Raw genomic sequence first — 20528 nt, forward strand, 5'->3', positions numbered from 1 at the left:
CCAGTCGCTCTGTCCCTCAAGTGCTTGTACTGCCCGCCCTGTACCACGTCGTTGCAATCGGGAGGCGTCGAAAGCTGCATCCGGCTCTCTCCCCGTGTTCGGAGCCATGATCACTTCTCCTACGCGTCTAGATCATGCCGATACACTGACCCTCGACCCTCGACGCCCCGCCCACACCACTCCTCCATCGCTTTGATAGACACTGTCGCGCGTGACGCGCTGGGCGGACCGCAGTGGAGTTGATGGAAAAAGTGTACAGCGCAGTCTTGGGAGTGAAAATACGCCGCGCATACCACTTGAATGTCCCTTAACAAGGAGCCATCTCTCTAATGGAATTTCTCAAAACCTGTACTACGAATGCGCAAGCTATAGTACGTCGGAAACTCTTTATACGCGACGGCACGCTGACAATATACAGGGAGACTTTGAGGCTGTTGCATATCACGCCTTCTCAATCACCCGCACCACCACCCCCACCTCCTCGAGAACGCGAGACTGGAATGCTTCCGACGACATACGCGCAGTCGAAGCCGAGCTGCGACAGGACCTGCGCCTTGTTGCGCAGGATGCCTCGCGACCGTGGCTGTGGCTGTTCAAGCCCACGACCGTCGATAAGATAGAGCCGAACGTCGACCTCCCAGAGCTCGACGGCTATCGCCTGCACAGTATGTCGCGCTCGCACCTTCCCAAAATTACGACTGACACGTGCTAGGCGAGCAGACAGGATGCACCAAGGCCATCGATCTAGCGCGCCCTCCCATGCGCCCGGGCAACCCCAACACCACCGCGGCCTCGAACAATTCCTCATCGGCAACAGCACCACAAAGAGGCCTGCCTGCTGGCAGTGCGAGATCGTCACAGGGCAACAGCCAGGCCTCGGCATCTGATGCCCCTGCGCCGCCCGATTGCTTCACAGTCTATGAGGTCTTCACATCATCCGTCATTGCTCTCATCTCGTTCAACATTGTCAAAGATTGCAATGTGACTGCCTTGAACTTCCGCACGTTTGTTTCCAAGGCCTACAAGCAGATAGACGATGATGAAGATGAGATTGAACCACCAGACTGCGTGCATCGCATTACAAGCATCAATGTACATTGGGCCAGCTCGGGCACACTCCTCGTATCGACTTTCACTGACCAAAAGACTGATATTCGTTGCGTCGGCGATGTGTCAGCGCAAGCTGGAGAGCAGTCTCTTGTTGGTAGATGTATCCGAGTGGCTCCGAATGGCCTGCTTGCGACAATAACGAGCCTTGAAGATCCACTTGACTCCCTCGTAGAGGAGATAGGCCTCCGTCATAGGAAACGCACTAGACTCACCACCTTAGAGCAGAGCATTGAGAACTGGAAGTCGAGTGTCAAGCGTTGGCTGGGCTGGAAGGGCTTCACTTTGCCTGACCTTGAGAAGAAAAGCTCCTGGGTTAGAATACGTATGACCTCAGTTAACAACCCTCTAGTTTCGAGCCCGGCTTTAACAGGTCAGGATCGAGACGTCCTCTGGCCCAGAGCACTGTGCTTCTTTCACGGATCAGAAGAACACGAGATGAAGTCTGCGGAGCCGGCTAGTGTGGCGGCAGCTGGAGGCCACAGTATGCTGAGATGGTACGACACGCCAGAATCAATAGGCTTCAAGGATCCACTTGATGCCGCACAGGAGTGGTTTCTAGGAAAGCCGGATCGTGACAAGATTCTTGAAGCGAGGCGAAAAGCGAAGAAGGCTGAGGAGGACGCTGCCCGTCTCAAGGACGAACAACAGAACATGATCGCGTCATCACCTGTAAACGCTCGTGGTGCCTACGGGGACCTGCATCCTGCAGGTGGTGTCTACCCCACACCTCCGGATGGGGTTGTTCCCGGAACTGCAGTCTCCCATAGCGACACACCGAGCGTATCCGGCACGGTCTCCAACGTTATCCTAGCACCCGGAGGCAGCAACCCTGCCATCAATCTCTCCGCTCCACAAGACGACACCAAGATGGAAGATCAACAAATGCCTTTGACGTCACCCGTCGCACCTGCGCCAGACAACTTCAACACCTCCGGTGGAAACGATGATCTTTTCGGCGACGATATGGACGAAGATGGATACGGAGGGGATCGCATCAACGACACGGATTTCGACTTCTTTGACGGACCGGACGATAACGATATTGACATGATGGACGCACCTCAGCTGCCAGATACGAGTGTAGCACCTGCCAACACACCACGAAAGCCCGAGCCTCAAGTCACTGTCGAACCCAAGACCGAAGAAGACACGTCTGACCCTTTCGCTGCACTCGAAAGTGCGTTGGATACGGCTTCTGAGCCTCCCGTCGACGTGAAGAAAGAAGACAAAGGCAAACAGCCTATGGTCGTGGAAGAACCGCCGAACCAAAGCGTCGACCTGCTTGTGGAGAAAAGTACCGTCCCAACACCAAGAGCAAAAGTGTCATTCTCCAAGGAGCCAACTCCACCACTAAGCCCGAGCGCTGTTTCCAAAGCACTACAGCCATCTCCGCCGAACAAGAAGACATCGCGTGCTCGATCGACTCAACCCACGGATACCCCACACGATACACACTTCAGCCCGGTGGCTTTCAGTCGCAAAATGAGCATGTCTGACGCCAAGTATCAGGATGGACGATTCAGCACACATCACTCTGTGGAACATGGCCGTAACAGTATCTCCAGCCCTAGTTCTGGTGCTGGGGCCACCGTCACCCAGACGAAAAGTCTGAGAGACATACCTTTACTTTCGAAGCTTCGTATCACTGTAGGGGCCGCGTCTACGCATCAGATACCAGAAATAGCATCTCTAGCTCGAGCAGCTAGCGAAGACTCGGATTCTAGTGAGACGTCAGACGAATCCGATGAAGACTCTGGAGAAGATGAGGAAGTGGAAGCGACGCCCACAGCTACCATAGGCGGTCTCGTCATGCCTGTGAAGAGGAAGTTACAGAGCGAGGGCAACGCCACGCCGCTTTCGGTAACGTCGTTCGCGGACTCGATGGGAGGCGATTGGCAAGATTTACACGGTCTTCAACTTGATGAGTCAAACCTGAACAATTTCGAGCCAAGCTTATGGGATTGGTCTTTGGTCCATTTCCCGTCTCCAGTGGAACGACACTTAGCTGGCGCGCGCTACAGTCTACCTACCCTACAGACAAACCCAGCGCAAATGCCCGACACTCCCACCTCTCAGCCTGAGATGATTTACGAAGTATCAGAAGAGAAGCCTTTGAGTGCCAAGGACAGCATCTCAATTACGCAGATTGTAACAGACCAGATTGTGTCTGCAACTCTGGATCTATTGGGAGAGGATGTACCTTTCGAAAAAGAATCCGGAGGTGATGAGATGGCAGAAACGCGCTGGCAGGCTGTCATCAAAGAGCTCTTCCCAGCGGCCGAGGATTGTGACCTACCTACACTTGTAGGCGTGCACGAGGTCTTTCAGGACTATGCTGCCCTGGCAAAAGCGCAGCAGAGGCCACCTGCACGGAAGAGTGACGGTCCGGCAGTTACCGGGAGCCACATGTACCAGATCAACGCACCATTCTTAAGGGTACGCCGTGCGGAGACGCATTGGGATTTGCTTCCACCAGCAGTAGCGTTCTGGGAGCCCTTGGGATTATCACCCATTAGTCCTGCCAAGAATGTCGTTACATTCTGCGTATACCCACATAGCGATGCTCTACGACCCTGCCTTGAGAACTTCCTGCTCAACCTTCAGCTTGCCTACGACAGCTGCAAGCTCGGTTCACACTCTCGCGTCGAGACGGTTGTCGAGTTTGAAGGAGGTCTTGTGCCTGTGAGGGCCAGCTCGTCCATCACACCGTCGGAGACGTTCAAGCTCCTCAGAGAGACCTGCGTCCAGCTCGGAAAGCTCCTTGCCATACAACATGCGAAGATACGGGAGCAACAGGATTCAAAGATTGATGCATTCGTCATTTACATGATCGATCCTTTCGGTGGTCCGTCTGCGCTCTGGGAACTATGCTCTGCCTTCTGGGCGCTCTTCCAAGCGTATGGTCAAGGAACACCAGGACGTCCAGATCAGCCCCAGAAGCCGGATCTGGTGCTTCAGGTTATACCCATCAAGTACATCGCTTCGTTTGACGCCCCTGTCATCCTGGATCCCGCTACTTACTTCAGTCTTGCTCGAGAGGTTTACGATCGATGCCCGCCGAGTGCACCCAACAGCGACAAGACATCTCTCAGCATATACGCGGCACCTGCTTTCCATCTCGAGGAGACGCTTCCACGAAACATACCCTTCAAGCTTATCCCCGAGCCAGCGCAGGATTTGCTTCGAGAGAATACCTATATGCATCTTGCTTACGCGATCAGTCTCGATGGCACTTGGGTGACAGCAGCTTGGACCGACAGCTGTGGCAAGTCACAAGCTGTTGTTTCGTACCATCTAGGTACGCGTGTGTTCAGAGAGGTCGCAAAAGAGATTTGGCAGACGACTATTGAGATCTTACAATCACGACGAGTTAACTGGCGTGTCTGCATTGCCAAAGCCGGAGTCCTGGAAAGGGAGGAACTGGAGACATGGGTCTACCTCATTTCGTGTCCGACACAGATCAATGTGTTCGTTACATTACTCACAGCAGTAGATGCAGATCCACCGTACAAGTTCATACCCACCATGGCTGCTCCAAGCACAACCATCGGCGGCGGCGCAAGCCCTCCAGACTCCACCTCCCAAGCTGGCGTCTCCCCCTCCGATCCAGGACCAGGTCTAACACCCGCTGCAACACCCTCGGCCGACCCCTCCTCCACAGACCCAACAGCAGACCCAGAAGCCCGCCTAGTCGACGTGACAGACGAAACCTGGGGCGTAATCCTCGCCCATCGCCTCCACAACACCCACTCGACAACGCAATTCAGCCCCGCCCTTATCTCCGGCCTCCTAGTCAAACGCGGCGAAACCCACCAAACAACCAACAGCATCTCGCACCCCATCCCCGACCCAGAACCCGGCCCCATCGTCATAGCCGTAAACTTCCTCTGGATCGGCGCCGTAGGCTCCACCCGCGCTGCCTCCTCCCCCTTCCCACCCTCTTCCAGCACCAGCACCAGCACCAGCAGCGGTAGTAGTTCTGCCTCCTCCGACCTCCCCAGTCCAGGCGGCGCTGGCTTGCCTAATCATTACGCTAGTAATCCGGGTACGCCGCAGAGTCCGGGGCCTGGTCAGGATCCAGCGCAGCGAAGTACGACGAGTCTTATGTGGACGCCTACGCCGCAGACGAGGACGACGGCTGAGGGGTTGTTGAAGGAGGTGCTGGGGCAGTTTAGGGCGTTGGGCGTTTTGGCGAAGTTGAGGGGGATGAGGGGCACGCGGAATGGGACGGTGCCTTGGCATGTTGTTGCTGCTAAGAGGGGGGTTGAGGGGTTGAGTCGGATTGGTGGGGCGGTTTGAGAGATGTTTTCTTTATGTGGTTTTTGTAAAGGTGTTCGGGACGGATCTGGAGATGTTGGTTTGACATATGGCGTTTTTGGTTTTTGGGAATTCTTCATGAAGGCATGGAACGATGTATCGTTGTATTACTTTTCGCAATGTTGTCACGCCTAGCATCATCCCGATTTGGTTGATTTAATGTAGTCATAGTCATAGTCATTTCATATTCAGTGTCATCATATTCTTCACGTTGTAACGGTATCAACCCCGCTATCCCTCAATCCCCAAATGATCAACCTTTTCCACTTTCTTCCCCTGCTTCTGTTCCTGCGCCATCCCACTCTCCCTCGCTTTCAAACTACTCTGCTGTGCATTTCCTGCTGCGTATGCACTTCCTTTGCCGCCGGCTGCTGCGCTCGCGGTACCTATACAATCCGATTAGTAAGACTGTAGTCAAATAACGGGGTTATTGAAGAAGGGGAAGGCTGGGGGGTACGCTGAGTATATTGGGGAATTGGATGAGGGGCTTGGATTGTATGGGATGGGATGGGATGGGATGAGATTGATGAGTGGGTGGTGGGGATGCACTACCTTTATCATTCTTATCCTCCTCCGTAGTACTCGACCCATCAGCATTCTGATGCGTAGTTTTCTTTTGCTTGGAGGAGAAGGCGCCGGAGAGGGCGCCGAAGAGGTTGAGGTTTAGACCGGCCTTTTACGCTTTGTTAGTACAGGTTTATACACACGATCCATACTACATGTATATCCATCTACTCATCTACTAATGGCAGTGCATTGAATAGGACTGTAGGTGATGCCGTGAAACGATATATTAAAAATAGGGAACGGAAAGGGGGAAAGGGAGTGGATATGGAGCACATACAGAAGCATTCGCACTAGCATGATGTTCCTGCACCTCTCTACTTCCCGCGCCTTGACGCTGCTGTTGGACTTGTTGGGACGAGGTGTCTTGTTTGGATACCGCTTGTGTCATTTTGGAGAATAAATTTTTCCGTCTTCTTCAAGGTGTACCAAGGTTATTAGATAATGTGGTGGTCGGAGGTTTAACGGGTATCGCGATGCAGAGATTGGGCTATGTGTTTTATTGCTGTTGTGGTATCTTGGAAAGAAAGAGAAAGGTTGGTAACGGAGCAGACTCCGCGGATGAAAGTGGTACGCATGCTTTGTATGCATGGCCGCGTGCCTTGGTGGTGAAGGTTTGGGTGTATGACGTCATGGGCTGGATTGGGAGTGAGACTGGGGTGGGGAGCAGGTTTTGGTGTGAACGCGCGCAGGGTCTGGGATTTGTTGCAGGGGTACAACGTCTCAAGATACGGAGGGTATGTGTATGACTTTCGTATCGCACTTGGTGTCGTCAATGTGGGTAGTTTGTGTGGTATGGTATGGATGATGTAGCAGCTGCACGATTATGAGAAAATGAGGTGGACAGGAATTCAACGTGGTACATTCAATAAACTCCGCGCTTCGTATCCATCATGTCCCGGATCATGGAACCTGCATCGAAAAGGACCGAAAGGAAGTTCTCTCATGCTAAAACACAACCATCCAGGTTTATGTCAGATCCAACATCTCCACAGCACTCTCGCGCCATTTCCGTCTCTCCTTGCCCTTGAGCACAAGTCCTGCTTCACCAGCTGCTGTCTTTTCCGGACTATCGACATCTACATAAGTCCAGGCGCCGACTACGCTTTTTCGCAGGACGATTGCGCGTTTCTTCTTTTCTCGCGCTTTCCATGCTGCTGGCGGGGAGGTGCGAGAAGGCGGCTGTGGTGAGGTAGATTTGTGATCGCGTGGGGATCGGCGCAGAGAGGAAGGTGAGGTCGAGGTCGGTGGAGGGGATACTGGGTCAGGTGCTGTCGGTGTTGGGGCGCGCTCAACGACGGGGGACGAGAGTTCAGTAAGATCAAGCGTTTCGACGTTTGGAGATGCAGATCGTGGTCTTGTTGACATGGGTTCTGGCGATGTGAGGTCAAGAGTATCAGTCGTTGGTGATTCTGATCTTGGTTTTGCTGCAACAAGCTGTGGTGATGTGAGATCGAGGGAGTCGACATCGGGAGGCGCAGACATGATTTTGCTAAGACGAGGTGAAGTACGGCGAGGTCGAGATGGGCCAAGAACGTCTCTTATACCCTTCTTCTTGTTGGTTGTGGAAGCTGTTGATGATGCCGAATTTGTGGATGCATGCGACGCATTCGACGATATCGATGTTAATGGTGGACGCGTCGTGGACACGTTCGAAGTTGGTAGTGCGCTGGTACTGGCACTTTGTTGATGTCGGGTTTCTCGTACCGGCGACGAAAGCGTCAAGTCTAGGGAGTCGACTTCTTCTGACAGGGAGCGAAGTTGGGGTGGTGGCGCTGCATTGAGAGCTGGTGTCACACCTCGTCGCTTTGTGGGCGTCACTGATGCTCGCCATGCATCTAACGTCGACTGCTTTGACTTGCTAGGAGACAAGGCTAGAGAAGTATCTCGAGACGCTGTTGTAGCCGGCGCATCCTTAGTCCTTCGTGTCCTCGCCTTCTTCGCGGGTAATTGTGAGGGTGACGGATGGGCAGGCGAATCTATCAAGTCCAATGTTTCTATCGTGTTCAGAAGAGGAGGCGTCGATGGTCGATCAGGAACAGCATTGATATCAGCGGGAAGTGTTTTGGAGCGTTGAATCGGGGCTCGTCTTCTCCGCTTGCTCACACTTGGAGGCAGATCTGCAATGGGGGGAGACACCGACTTCTCGCGTTCAGGTGGTGGCGGCTGTACAATATCCCGAATCTTTACTGGCGAGAAGGAGAGTAGATCAATCACATCGTCCTGTTGTGGTGCAGACTGCGGGACAGGTACAGGGACCTCAGCAACCTTGTCCTGTGTCTTTGCGAGAGCTCGCGAGAGCTTTGAGCCCGGTTTCGTTACCTTGGCGAAGGTTTGGATGCGAGCCTGCGGTTGATCGCCGGCTGTCTTTGTCCGCCTGGGAGCAGCCTTGGCCTTTGGTGCAGCTTTGCCAGGCTCTTGCACAGTTGCTGCTCGCTTAGGCTTCAATTTTGTCTGCCGCCCGGCCTCCCAATCTTCCACCGTGAGCGGCACGCCAACCTTGACGAAAGTCTCCATCACCCAGATTCTTGCAGCCTTCTCTGGGTCGAACTTCGTAGGTCCACGCTTCTTAGGGCCTTCATCTTCCAGATCTTCATCATCGAGTTCCGCATCACCTCCGGCTTGCTGAGAACTAGGTGGTACTTCCACATCATCGTCCGGATCCTCCTTACTAAGGTCGATCTTGACGAGCTCAATGGGCGTGAAGCTTACTCGCAGTTCTGTGCAGTTGTCCGTGACCGAATGTTGTCGCTTGCCATGCAGGCCTTTGATGAGAAGAGCTTCGTCCTCTTGTACCGCCTGGATGTTGTTCGTAGGTAGTCGATCGAGGTTTCCAGCGCGTATACGTAGCTGGCGTACAACCATCGAGGGCGCCAAACTGCGGACGAAGTGCTTTGCGCCTTCAAGCTTGACCCAGTCGAACGCATCGTGTGTAAACTCGCGCAAGCCCGAGAAATCCAGCTCTTGGTCCCACTTGATCGATCGGCGCAGTTTATCCAATCCCGCTTGATTCGAAATGGCCGGGTGTGTGTAGTATCCAAGAATGTCCAGACGCGGGAAGTCGTCTGGGATCTTTAGTGCACCGTGCTTCCGCTTGAAGTGCTTGCTCTCGTTCGTCTTCAGCTCATGCTGCAGTCGCTCCCGCCACTGGGACATGGCTCTGGCGTCGTTCTTCGGGATCTTGCACAAATCGGCGCCAAAACCTGCCTTCGCAGCCTCGCATGCTGTCTTTGGGCCGCATCCAGGTATACCCTCAGGGACGTAATCTCCTCCACTCATCAGCGCGACCAATATCATGCCCTCACGATCCAGTCCTGACGGCCCGTTCTTTGTTTCAACCGCATCGTATACGTTGACGTGTGTTGGCGTCTTTCCCGTCTTCTCCGGTGACCAGTTGCGTATCGTAATGCCACTTCCAAACATGAGCGTGTCGACATCTTCACTCAAAACCGCATCCACTATTCCCTCTCGCTGTAGTAGCGCGCATTCTGCCTCAGCTTCACCCGGCGCAAGATGTATCGGATATCCAAATTGCTTCAATAGCTGCTTTGCGAGAAATTCGGGGATAGAGGCGACGTTGGGGCCGGTGCGTTTGTTGCGCTTGAAGGGTGGCTTGTTTGGTCCATCGAAGACGAAGACGGGATGGATGGCGAGCGAGATGAGGCGAAGGAGGCGGTAATAGAAGGTGCGCAACGCCGGATTGGTGCCGCCTGTTCACAGTCAGCATAGCGCAAGCATGTACGTGACGCCAGAGCTCTACCTTTGCTAGCTTGTATCTGGAAAAGCCATATTGATGTGTCGATAGCAATGCGCAGTGGCCGTCCGGTCTCTTCGAACTTTTCGACGGCGAGCTTTGACAGGGCTACGCGCTTTCCTGGGCCGATCTCCTTGTAGATACTGCGCGAATCAGTATAGAAAGCGTACAAAACGACTGCGCAACTCACCCATGAATACCCATCGCGGCTCCATAGTCTGCACTCGGTCGTCTCGCCGGCTGCCTTGTTGGTGGTGTCGCGCGTAGCAGCGCGTGATAAGATAGTTGCTAGGGCGACAGCGCGTGGCCCGTCCCGCATTCTGACGGATGCCGCACGTTTGTTCCCCACCCACATGCATTCCTCTCGCACTAACAACCAAGACACCCCTCCGACCCTTCTAAGACATGGCGCCCCGCGGCCGAAGCGCAACGGCAGGCGACGATGCCCACAGCGATCGCAGCTACGACTCGAGCCCGGATCCGCTGGCCCTCTCCTTCGACAACACCATCACGTCCGCCCGCAAGCCCCGGCCGCGTGACTCAATGGCGGGCAGCTCGCCGACCAAGCAGAACCGCAGACTCGAGGCCTCGGAGATGATGTTCTCGTCGCCCACCAAGTCCATGATCATGAGCACACCACGCGGCGGTGGTGCGAGCCCCTGGCGCATCAAGGTCACCGTCCAGGCTGAACCCGGAAGCGACGACGTCAACGCATCCCCATCCGTGAAGCGAGTAACCACAAGAACGAAGACGACGACGGTGCCATTGAAGGATCACGATACTTCCTCGCCTGTCAAACGCCCCCGCGGACGCCCCCGAAAGTCTGACGTGGGAGCCACTCCTAAACCAAAGCGGAAGGGAACACCAGTCAAGAGACGCGCACGATCCGGATCACGCGAGTTGAATATGAAGGGTGGAGAGTCAAGCGCAGCCGATGTCGACACCGATGTGCCGCCCAAGAAGCGGAGAGGCCGGCCCAGGAAGGTCGTGGCTGTGGCCGAGGATTCAGGGACACGGGAAGGGTCGGTGCAAGATACTACGCCTGGACTTCCTTCGAGCTCAAAGTCCGGAATCTCAAAAAAGAGCGCGCATTTCGCACATCTCCCCGGCCCCACTACCGAGACCATGAGCGATGCGCTGATGGAGGCTGAAGAATTACCCAACTTGAGCTCGCCGATACAAAGGAGCACGAGGCAGGATTTGCGAACGCGCAAGGGCACCCCACACGCGAACAGAGTGGTACTCATGGAGTCTGACGAGCGCGAAGAGGAGGGAAGCGATGTTCTTACGCCGACCAGTGGAGACGACGCAGAACCTATACAGCCCGAGGATCTCGATTTCTCGGAAGATGGCCATGCCAGCCTCCCCACACCCAGCGAAAGCTCCGCCCATGCGAGCGATGCCGAAGACGACCAAGCTCAAGCCTTCGAAGACGATCCCGACGATCGGAATCCCGCAGATGCCGCTTTTGACGAGGGGACGATGAGGATGCGGGACGACACAGTTGGCAACGAGAGCTTCACTATGATTTCACTTGACACCTTGCTTAGTAACGGACCGCGGAGTACGCGAAAGCCTGCAGATACGCAGAACACCACAGCGCCAGCCGTGGGGTCATCACTGAGGAACGAATATTCCGAGCCAAATACAGCTACAGCACACAATGCTGAACCATCGACTAGCGAAGAGCCATCACCTCCACCCCAGACATTCACAGCACCCTCGGACCGTACACGCCCAAAGCTATCGCGTTTCGTGACACCTGTTATAGATGCCGACGTCCCATCAGCGCCGCCCGCTATAGAGCCTAGTCCACCCAAAGCTCAGACACCGACGCTCGGGCGTGTAGTCACCGCCGGCGTAGCTTTACAAGGCTTGCTGGATCCGAATCGTCTTTCGTCTACGCCCGAACCTCCTCAACAGGCACTCGACAAGAAGCGTGACGAGCTTGATGATCTGTTCCGGGGATTCAGCGAGGGCACCCGGAAAGAGCTTCAAGCGGGCTTACGTCTTGGTGAGCAGCTTGCGGGCCAGCCATATGAGGAGAGTGCACCCGCTCCTTCAAGTCCCATCAAAAGCAATCCTACGATAGCTCCCAAACAAGGTGTGTTCCGAACGCATCGAAAACGTCAGTCACGTCTTCTTACTCCCGAAGACCAGGATCATGCCGTCTCACCAGTGGAGCCAACCGTCGCAGCGGAGGAGGTGCAATACCCGGTCCTGGATGTCGAAGAGGAGAGTGTACCGGTGAGCCCTGCGAGGAGCGAGGGTGAGATGAGCTGGCGGGCAGACACACCTCCCGCGAAACGAACTGGCTTGACGCAGAGAGATGATGAGATGGAAGAATCCCGGCACGGTCAATCTGCAGAACAGGCAGACAAACCTGCGCAATGGGATGACTTCGCTGACATCTGGCAAGAAGAGGCTAGTCGTTCGGTGGTCTCAGTTGAGGAGGAGGAAGCCCCTGTGGAGGAAGAGAAGTCACTCCGCGATGTCTTCACTGAGGACATTCCCACCAAATCGGCTGCAAGGACCTGGCGTCGTAGAAAGGCGAATGATGCTCTTTACAACAAGAAAGTTGAGTTACAGCGAGAACCGAGCCCTGCCCAGGCGGAACCTGCAGTCACAGAACAACCCGAAGATGACGAAGACCAAGACGAAGAAGAACAGGATGAGCAGGATGAGGATGTCGTAACTCCACTGGAGGAAGACAAGCCGATCCAGATTGACGATGAGTCGAGTCCGGCAAGCGAGGCTAGTGATGACACCGGCATGTTCTTCCAGTCGAACATGCCCAACGTCTTCAACCAAAAGCGACCATCCCGTTTCGAACAGCGACGGCAGCGGCGACAAGAGAAGGAGAAAGTGAGCCTTTCCGAACTTCTAGACCAAGGTGAGAGCTTCGTTCCAGAATCCTCGCCGCCGCCCATGGCAACAAAGAAGCCATCTCCGACAACAAAGACAAACCCGTTCATTGACACCCCACCTCGCTTCCCTGCGCTCATGAGTTCACCAAAGAAGAGCAGTCCTTTGAGGCGAGAACTTCAAAGCGCCGACATCTCAACAAGCTCGGTGCAATTTGAGGAGTCTACGCTGCCAATCGCGCAAAGCTCTCCGTTCCATACCATTGTTGATGGCGATAGCAAAATCTCTGCAGCATCCGACCAACGACAATTCCGTGTAGAGATGGAGGGTAACACAGCTTCTACGATAGTCCGCGTGCGCGAGGAAGCGAATGAGTATCTGGATGCCTACGAGCCGCAAGAGCGGACTTTGAACGACCTTACTGAGGTCACTGAGGAGCCCAGTAGGATTGACCGCAGTCGACTTCCCTCAAGTCCGCCAAAGATGCAGCAACGATTCCAGCAGAACTTGTTGTCCGCCCGCAAGCCTTCGCCACTCTCCCAGGCCTCGCATCAACCCGAAGAGGACTCCGCATCATCACCGCAACAATCACCAGCCCGTTACAAAGGTCCCCAGGTCGTCGACGAGTCAATCGAAAGTTCCATCAGCGAGGAGTCACAAGCCAGCCCAGAAGCAAGCAGCCAGCCCGCCACATCTCCACCCCAGCAACCGCATCTCCTCGACCGCGTAAAGTCCACCCTCACACGGCCCCCATCACCATCCCCCCACCCAATCCTCTCCCACCTCCACCCCCTCCCCAAAATCGAACCCTGGACCCGCACCCACTACAAAGCCCTCGACAAACTCTACACAACCCACCTCAAACACCCCGCCCTCTTCTGCCCCTCCACCATCCCCCCAACCCGCCTCTCAGCCACAAACCACACCCTCCTCCGCCAATTCCTCACCCAAAATGGGAACCTGCCATACGTCGGCGCCATATTCCACGCCTGGGGCTACCAAATGGAGATGACGGAGGAGCTGGTTGTTATGTGCAGCGTCTTCATGCAGTTGCTTACGCTGGAGAATGAAGAGCAGTATTTCGAGGTTACGCAGAGGAGGTTGCAGGTGGGGGATTGTGCGCCGGGGAGGGTTGGGGAGAGGATTACGGGGCAGGAGGTGCTTAGGAGGTGCGCGACTGTTGTTATGGGGGAGAGTGTTAGGAGGGATGAGAGGGAGGGGAGAGCTATTGATAGGAGTTTGGGGTTGGAGGTTGAGTGGCCGGTGGGGAGGCGGTGATGTTTTGATTCGCTTGGGATTGGCGTTTTGGGTTGGGTCGGATGCGCATATGAAGTTATGATACCTGTTTCACACTCTTTGGGTAGGTGGGGTTGGAGTTTGGGGGATGTTGAGATACCTCTACTTTGTATTTTTGAATGCTATTGAACTTTTCTCAAGATCGTGCTGCTGAAAGGTGGAAGAGTTAGTGATGTATGCTCCTGATCAGCAGTGTTCATGCGACACAGCATATGTAGTACTTTGAGTTAAGATGCTTGTTATCAGGTAAGAGTGCGGAGCTAAGCCAACAGGTCCCGATTAGAGAGACACCTTCTATCTAATTTACGTTCATGCGGATATATTTCTGCAACATCCTGTATCTGCTGCATCGAACCATGCAAGTCGAACAAGATTCGTTACAAGATCGTCTTGCATAACACATTGTAATTTATGGTTTCTTTTCATCGGGACAAGAACTGTAAGGATCTAAAGGGTGAGGTTTACATACTGAGCGTGACACAAAAAAGGTCGCCCAAGTCACAACACGCAACCAGACACACACAAAAGCCAAAGTAAGTAGCTCGCTGGCACTACATGTATCGTCTCTTATCTATTCCCCATTCAATAAAGCCCAGAAATCGGCAAAAAAAGAAAGATCCGTAAAGGGCTCAACCGGGATTTGACTAACACGCGTTAGTGGTTGATACTTTGGTAATTCGAACACTGGCAACATACACCCGGGACCTCCTGCAGTTTGTGAAAGCTTTTCCCAAAGCAGGAATCATGCGACTAGCTGGTAGAGATGTTAGTCGGGGTGTTTGACTTGAATGGGTGAAGTTGGGGACTTACACCATTGAGCCGTTGGATGGGTTGGTTTGATGACTAATCGGGGATTTGGAATGTATATAACCTTGGAAGTAATCATTACAGCGCTAGAGATTTCGTAGGATCTTGCTACGTATGTCAAGATATGGAGAGAAGGTGTGGGCGTTTGTTCAAAATTAGTTGTGGGTGGAGACGGTGGAGAGGGGCGGTCAGGACGAGACTCGTTTACATGCAGCAGTGGCTCAACAATGTGGATAGCCGCAGATTAATCAATATGTGCAGTTGATAACGTGCAAATAACCTGTTAGAAACACAGGAAACAAAGCATGCAGGAAGATCAAGCTATGTTCATATTTTGAAGAGTATTGAAAGTCTATGTTCGCTTTTCCGCTTATACAGAGAGCCTGACCCGTGAGCTGCGACGGCGGCTATATGCGATTGCATTCGAGACACGTAGAAGCTAAGTTGCTTGCTACTCGCTTTTGGTGATGGTACAAAGGAAACAATGCTTGAGAGAGCGAGCATTCACATATAATAACATGTCGTTTACTTCATCTTCGCCTTCTGCCTTTTCTCCTGCAGATACCGCACTGTCTTGGAGAAGCCTGCAGTAAAAGGTCCCTTCAGAGTCTGCACAGTGGAAGGCCACTTAACTGTCTGATTGATTGCCTTGGTGACCATCTGCGGAACGTCCTTTTCGCCCGCTATCCGCTTGTCAAAGTCGCCAGCAACCTGCTTCTTCAAGATACCACCAGAAGACTCGTCTTTGTTTGCATCCAGCATCTCCTGGTATTCGCGACCTGAAATGCCGAATTTGCCGCGGTATTGGAAGTACACCTTCTCACGGAACTTCTTGGGCAACCGCCTGATCATGGTAGCGCGCCTCTCGGGATCCATATCTTGCGACATCTTCTGATCTAGCGTCTGCTCTTCGATCCAACCCCTTGTGCGCACCACGGAATCGTCGGCGTAGAGTATGTTTGGTAGTGACAGTATGAGGTCGTGGTAGAGGTATCTAAAGTTCCGTATTTGGTGCGTGACGATGTTGTCGATCTTCTTGGGGTTCTCGCTGCCATATTGCATCCGCGGATCGCCCTGGTAGCTCAAGCCAGTGATTGTAGAGTATAGTTCCTTCTCGGTAAACGTCTGGGGTAGTAGGAGAAGCGCGCATCGTACGGCTGAGAGGAGGTTACGTTGGTTCGCGACGCGGAGGTTGGGCTCTTCGTGGAGGATCTTGACGGGCTTGTGTAAGCGGCCGGCGAAGTAGAGGGTGTCCCAATCGGTGAGGTCGCGGAGGAGCGTTTCGTAGTTGACAACAGCGTACTTGATCATCGTTCCGTTCACTACAACATATGGATTAAAGTAGGCGCCTGCACCGTACTTCTCCTGCACATGGCTGACGACGCCTGAGCCGAGCGACCCCAGGAAAGAATAGTGGTCTCGGTGCTCGCGCAGATTGAGCGAGTGGAAGTGCTGCGAGAACCGAGGTGTCAAGATAAAGTCTATCATCTTTCCACCGCCCTTCTGCCATTTGAGAATTGCCTCGGGCGCGTTCGGATGCGGTGATTCCGACGGGCGTGAAGCTGTCGCAGCTGACTGAGGGAAGACGCCGGAGCCATAGGCAAACGCATAGGTAACCGGTGGAAATTGCCGGAGTATGCCCCTTAACGATCGCTTGAACTCCTCATTCGTTTGTATCAGCTGGTTCTTCCCGAAGTCGCGTGGCAGCTGCGTGAAGTCGTCCAGCGAGGGAGGCTCATCTTCCCAGTCTGGGGGCAGCGATCGGAATGCATGTGGCTTGTCGGCGGGTACAGTCTTTTCGGATGAGATGAAGCGGCGATTGACATTAACCAGAGGCCTCCTGCACCACGCTATCCGGAATGCTGGTTGGCGTCGATACATCTTGTACAGAAGTCGATGCCTGAGGTTTCGCAAAGTGAGAGGGTGGATGACGTAAGCGGTTGCTTCCGTAACCAGCTTGGTGGATTTGATGTTTGGCTGGTCCCGCCTGCCGCGTCGTAAAGACGCGACTTCCTCTCATCCCACCCATCCCACCACACTCCACACCAGCAACTCTCAATACTGCGTGTAACTTAGGCGCTACTCTTTTCAATTGAACAGAAATCACACAAGAACGCCCAAAAAGAAATTCGGCCACCCCTACAACAGCCAACACCATGGACGCCGCGCTGGCTTCATTCCAGGCGCGTCTCGCGACCTTTGGCGGAGCAGCGACGACCACAAAGACGCGACGCACGAGCAGCAGATCGAAAAAGGCAGGCACAAAGTCCAAAGCCGGCTGGCCATTGGCTTCACCAGCGGCACAAGATCTCGCGTACGCGGGGTTTGTATGGAGGCCCACTACCGCCAGCCCAGACAACGTACAATGCTTCTCCTGCGAGTGCCAGCTCGACGGCTGGGAGGAATCAGACGTCCCCGCATATGAACACGCGACACATTCGCCGAGTTGCGGCTTCGCAGTCATCGCGTGCATTCGCCTGCGTTCTGGTGATCCAGGCAGAACTGAAGAAGACCCGACCTCCGACGCGATGGTCGCGGCGCGTCGCGACACGTTCGGCGACATGTGGCCTCTAGACCCCAATGCCGGCTACCCCTCAGTCGACCAGATGGTCGCCGCGGGATGGTTCTACGACCCCACAGACGAAACTCCCGATGGTGTCACCTGTGCATACTGTGCTCGCGCACTCGACGCCTGGGACATTGGCGACGACCCAATGCAAGAGCATCGTAAACGCTCTCCCGACTGTCTCTTCTTCACTTTGTCCGATATCTACAACCCACCCATCCCTGCGCCAAAGAAGGGCAAGCGGGCTTCAAAAGCCAAAGGTCGCTCAGCACGCTCGTCTACTGCATCCACTGCGAGTAAGAAGGCCACGCGGGGCAAGAAGCACGTCGATGACACTACGATGGCGATGGAGGACAGTGAGCTATCGGAGATGCCACTACCGGCACCTAAACGTGGCAAGAAACGCACAAGCGACGCGATGGATATTACCCAGGTCTCAGAGGTTGTACAACCTGCACCCAAGCGCGGAAAGAAGCGCATGAGCGATGCAATGGAAATCACGGAGATGTCAGAGGTCGCACAACCTGCACCCAAGCGCGTTCGATCATCAAGCATTGAAAGCTTCCCCAGCGACTTGCCGGGCGGAACACCTAAGAAGACTCCGACTCATACCCAAGATCACGTCGCATCAGACTTCGACATGTCCAGCCTGCCAGGCGACCTGATGGTGGGAACACCTAAGAGGACCCCACCTCCTATGAGCGAGGCAGATGACAACAACGGCTGGGAGCCCGCCAATGTGGACATGCTCTTCGCGTCCCAGGGAGAGGCTCAGGGCCTGATGCAAGACATTCTCATCGACGCCGGTCTTGACAACATCGAGGCCGCTGGTTCAACACCCGAACAAATCTTCGACGCTGTTATGGCAAACCTGACAGACCATGAAAAGTCCATGACCATCGAGCAATGGGTTCTTTACAACGCCAAGCGGGGCGAGGAGAAATTGCGCATGGCCTGCGAAAGGCAAATCATGGCATTTGAGGCTGAGGGTCAACGCGCTATGACGGTCTTGGAAGCCATTCCCACTATTTGATTTCCCCACGCGTTCGGTGAGGGTTGGAGTACTTCGGAGTTCGGTCGCTTATGATACCCCGGGCATATGGACTGGCGTTTGGTTTTGTTGGTTTTCGAGGTTGTTTCTGTTGTTGTGTTTTGGTTTCGTGGTTTTGTTGTGGCCGCATCCGCCCTCTTCCCTTTCCCTTGGGCTTAAGGTGAACCTCACAGTTGTAGCCGCCCGCAAGGGCTGGCTCCCGTGGGGGGATCTGGTTAGCCTAGGGATGGGGCTGGGATAGGCGAGGCATTTTTGTTGTCGAGAACGTTTGTATGAGTTTATGATAGTTGTTTGCTTCTGTAACAATGCGAGATAGTTTAGCTATCATTCTCGCTGTGCTTCGTGGCTGTGTCATGGCCGTGCATTAAGAGGTGTGTTTATACTGTTAACGATCAACAAGCGTCACACTCACTGCTCAGTTAGCACACCATGTTGTCTGCACGTCCATAAAACGCAGATCAGTCATGTAGAGGTTCATTGTCTTCTTCATCATCTCGTACAGTACAGAACAGGTAAACACAAAACGAAACAATCCAATCCAATCTCTGACAGGAAGTGCGCTTCTTCCCGCGCTCTGGTGCTGGTTGTGTGACTTCTGACATCTCGGTCATTTCCATCGCATCGCTCATGCGCGATTTAAGTCCATGACTTTGTTGAAACGACCAGTGATATCTGAAATGAGAAAAATGTCGCAAGCAATATGATTGCCCAAGAATACGGTGGAAGGATAGCGGGAGAATAATAGAAGAATGGTGAATGAATGCCGAAAGAATGCTGGAGAAGTATTAGGAAAAAACCCCAAGGAGCCATCATGGCTGCGTGTTCATATCAGCTATTTTGTATGGCACACAGCTGGAGTGTTTGAGAGAGCTCGTACATGATTTCGGATACTCCGCTCAATCATCGAGAAGACCATGGCCCGAGTCATCGTTGTGTTGGTGTTGGACATGTAAGTCTGCTTAGTCTTAGTGGCGACATTCGAAGGACTGAGATGACTCAGGTGCTGCATAGCATGACAGTCGGATATTCGCTGCGAAGAGGTGAACTAGCTCCCTTGCTCCCGCTGCCGCGACGACGGAGGAGGAGGAGGAGGAGGAAGAGGAGAAAGGAGAGCTTAAGGTTGCGGTAGTTGCGCAAGAGGAGGGTAGTACCTATTCAAGCTAATTGTCGCGCGGTTGGGGAACATAGGCTTGTGTTCCGCTTGACCAACACACGAAACCCCATCTTGGGTATCCTCGGCCTCGTCAGGTGCAGGTGTGGAAGTAGACGACGGCGGCGGCCGTGACGATCGCAGGAAGGAGATTGGAGATTGGCGTTGTCAAGGGGATGACAGGGAGAAGGACCGGAAGGATAAGTTAAAGCTGGCTGGAAGGATAGGCGAAAAGATGGTCGAAAAAATGCGAGTTCATGTTAGGAACCTTTTGTATTGTATATTAGTTAAGTGCATAAGGGGTCTCGATGATACCATGTTGGCAACTCACTGTGTTGCGATGATCCGCTTGTGATGAATACTTGGGTACAGATAAGGTGAGATGAAGAGGGCCGTGGAGAGATGTGACGACGACGAAGGTGATGACAATGTGAGAAGTAAGATCATGGTGTATGAAGGGGCGTAATGATCAAGTTACGATGTCTGGAGACTAGCGAGAGAAGCTTGACGGATTTGGTTATTACGTGGATGTGAACGGACAAAAGGTTATGGCTGGAGTATGTAAACAAAGTTTGCTCTAGCGTTACTTCCTTGCCAGTGTAGTAGGGGTCTTCGTCGAGAGTAAGTAGGAGGCATGCAGGATCTAGTAGTCGCGACGGGTGATTTGAGTAAGGAGAAGAGCTGTAGTGACGAACAGATGAGGGGAAAAGGCGCAGCGTACAGCTGAGTAGAGGAAAGATGCTATGATGTGAAGAAATGAGCATGGGTATCTTGCGAGCTTGTCTGACTGCTATGACCAGGACTGGCTCTCATCTCTCTGACAAGTAAGCGCGCGGTACAGGCACAACGCTATCTCACAACATTGTAGTATCCAGCAACCGCGTATTTACGTCTCCTTTCCCCCTCAGTGAAACCGACCAGAGACCAGAGCCATGGGTCTCATACGTCCCGGTGGGTCGGATAGCCCAGACATTGTCGATCGGATAATCGAAAGGTTGATAGAGAGACTGTTCGAGAAAGTGATTGAAAAGACAGTTGAGTGGGTAGT

General features: G+C 53.7%; 5 protein-coding genes across 5 annotated transcripts; 3 read left to right on the forward strand and 2 right to left on the reverse strand.

Annotated features, from left to right (window-relative positions):
- Positions 1-329: 329 nt before the first annotated feature.
- J4E86_006150 (uncharacterized protein) lies at positions 330-5409 on the forward strand (the record flags this gene model as incomplete). The annotated part of the gene is made up of 3 exons (XM_051446681.1): positions 330-371; positions 419-665; positions 713-5409. 3 exons carry the CDS (start codon positions 330-332, stop codon positions 5407-5409), a joined length of 4986 nt encoding a protein of 1661 aa, XP_051302256.1.
- A 1551-nt stretch (positions 5410-6960) lies between these two features.
- J4E86_006151 (uncharacterized protein) lies at positions 6961-9949 on the reverse strand (the record flags this gene model as incomplete). The annotated part of the gene is made up of 3 exons (XM_051446682.1): positions 6961-9701; positions 9752-9888; positions 9936-9949. The coding sequence occupies 3 exons, from the start codon at positions 9947-9949 to the stop codon at positions 6961-6963; spliced, it is 2892 nt and encodes a 963-aa protein (XP_051302257.1).
- A 201-nt stretch (positions 9950-10150) lies between these two features.
- Positions 10151-13888, forward strand: J4E86_006152 (uncharacterized protein; the record flags this gene model as incomplete). The annotated part of the gene is given in 2 exon segments (XM_051446683.1): positions 10151-11309; positions 11328-13888. The coding sequence occupies 2 exon segments, from the start codon at positions 10151-10153 to the stop codon at positions 13886-13888; spliced, it is 3720 nt and encodes a 1239-aa protein (XP_051302258.1).
- Positions 13889-15238: 1350 nt separating this feature from the next.
- J4E86_006153 (uncharacterized protein) lies at positions 15239-16594 on the reverse strand (the record flags this gene model as incomplete). The annotated part of the gene is made up of 1 exon (XM_051446684.1): positions 15239-16594. One exon carries the CDS (start codon positions 16592-16594, stop codon positions 15239-15241), a length of 1356 nt encoding a protein of 451 aa, XP_051302259.1.
- A 275-nt stretch (positions 16595-16869) lies between these two features.
- J4E86_006154 (uncharacterized protein) lies at positions 16870-18312 on the forward strand (the record flags this gene model as incomplete). The annotated part of the gene is made up of 1 exon (XM_051446685.1): positions 16870-18312. One exon carries the CDS (start codon positions 16870-16872, stop codon positions 18310-18312), a length of 1443 nt encoding a protein of 480 aa, XP_051302260.1.
- Between the last annotated feature and the right edge of the window lie 2216 nt (positions 18313-20528).

Source organism: Alternaria arbusti (assembly GCF_024043155.1).
Source record: "Alternaria arbusti strain BMP 1465 chromosome Unknown scaffold_7, whole genome shotgun sequence".
Lineage (NCBI taxonomy): Eukaryota > Fungi > Ascomycota > Dothideomycetes > Pleosporales > Pleosporaceae > Alternaria > Alternaria arbusti.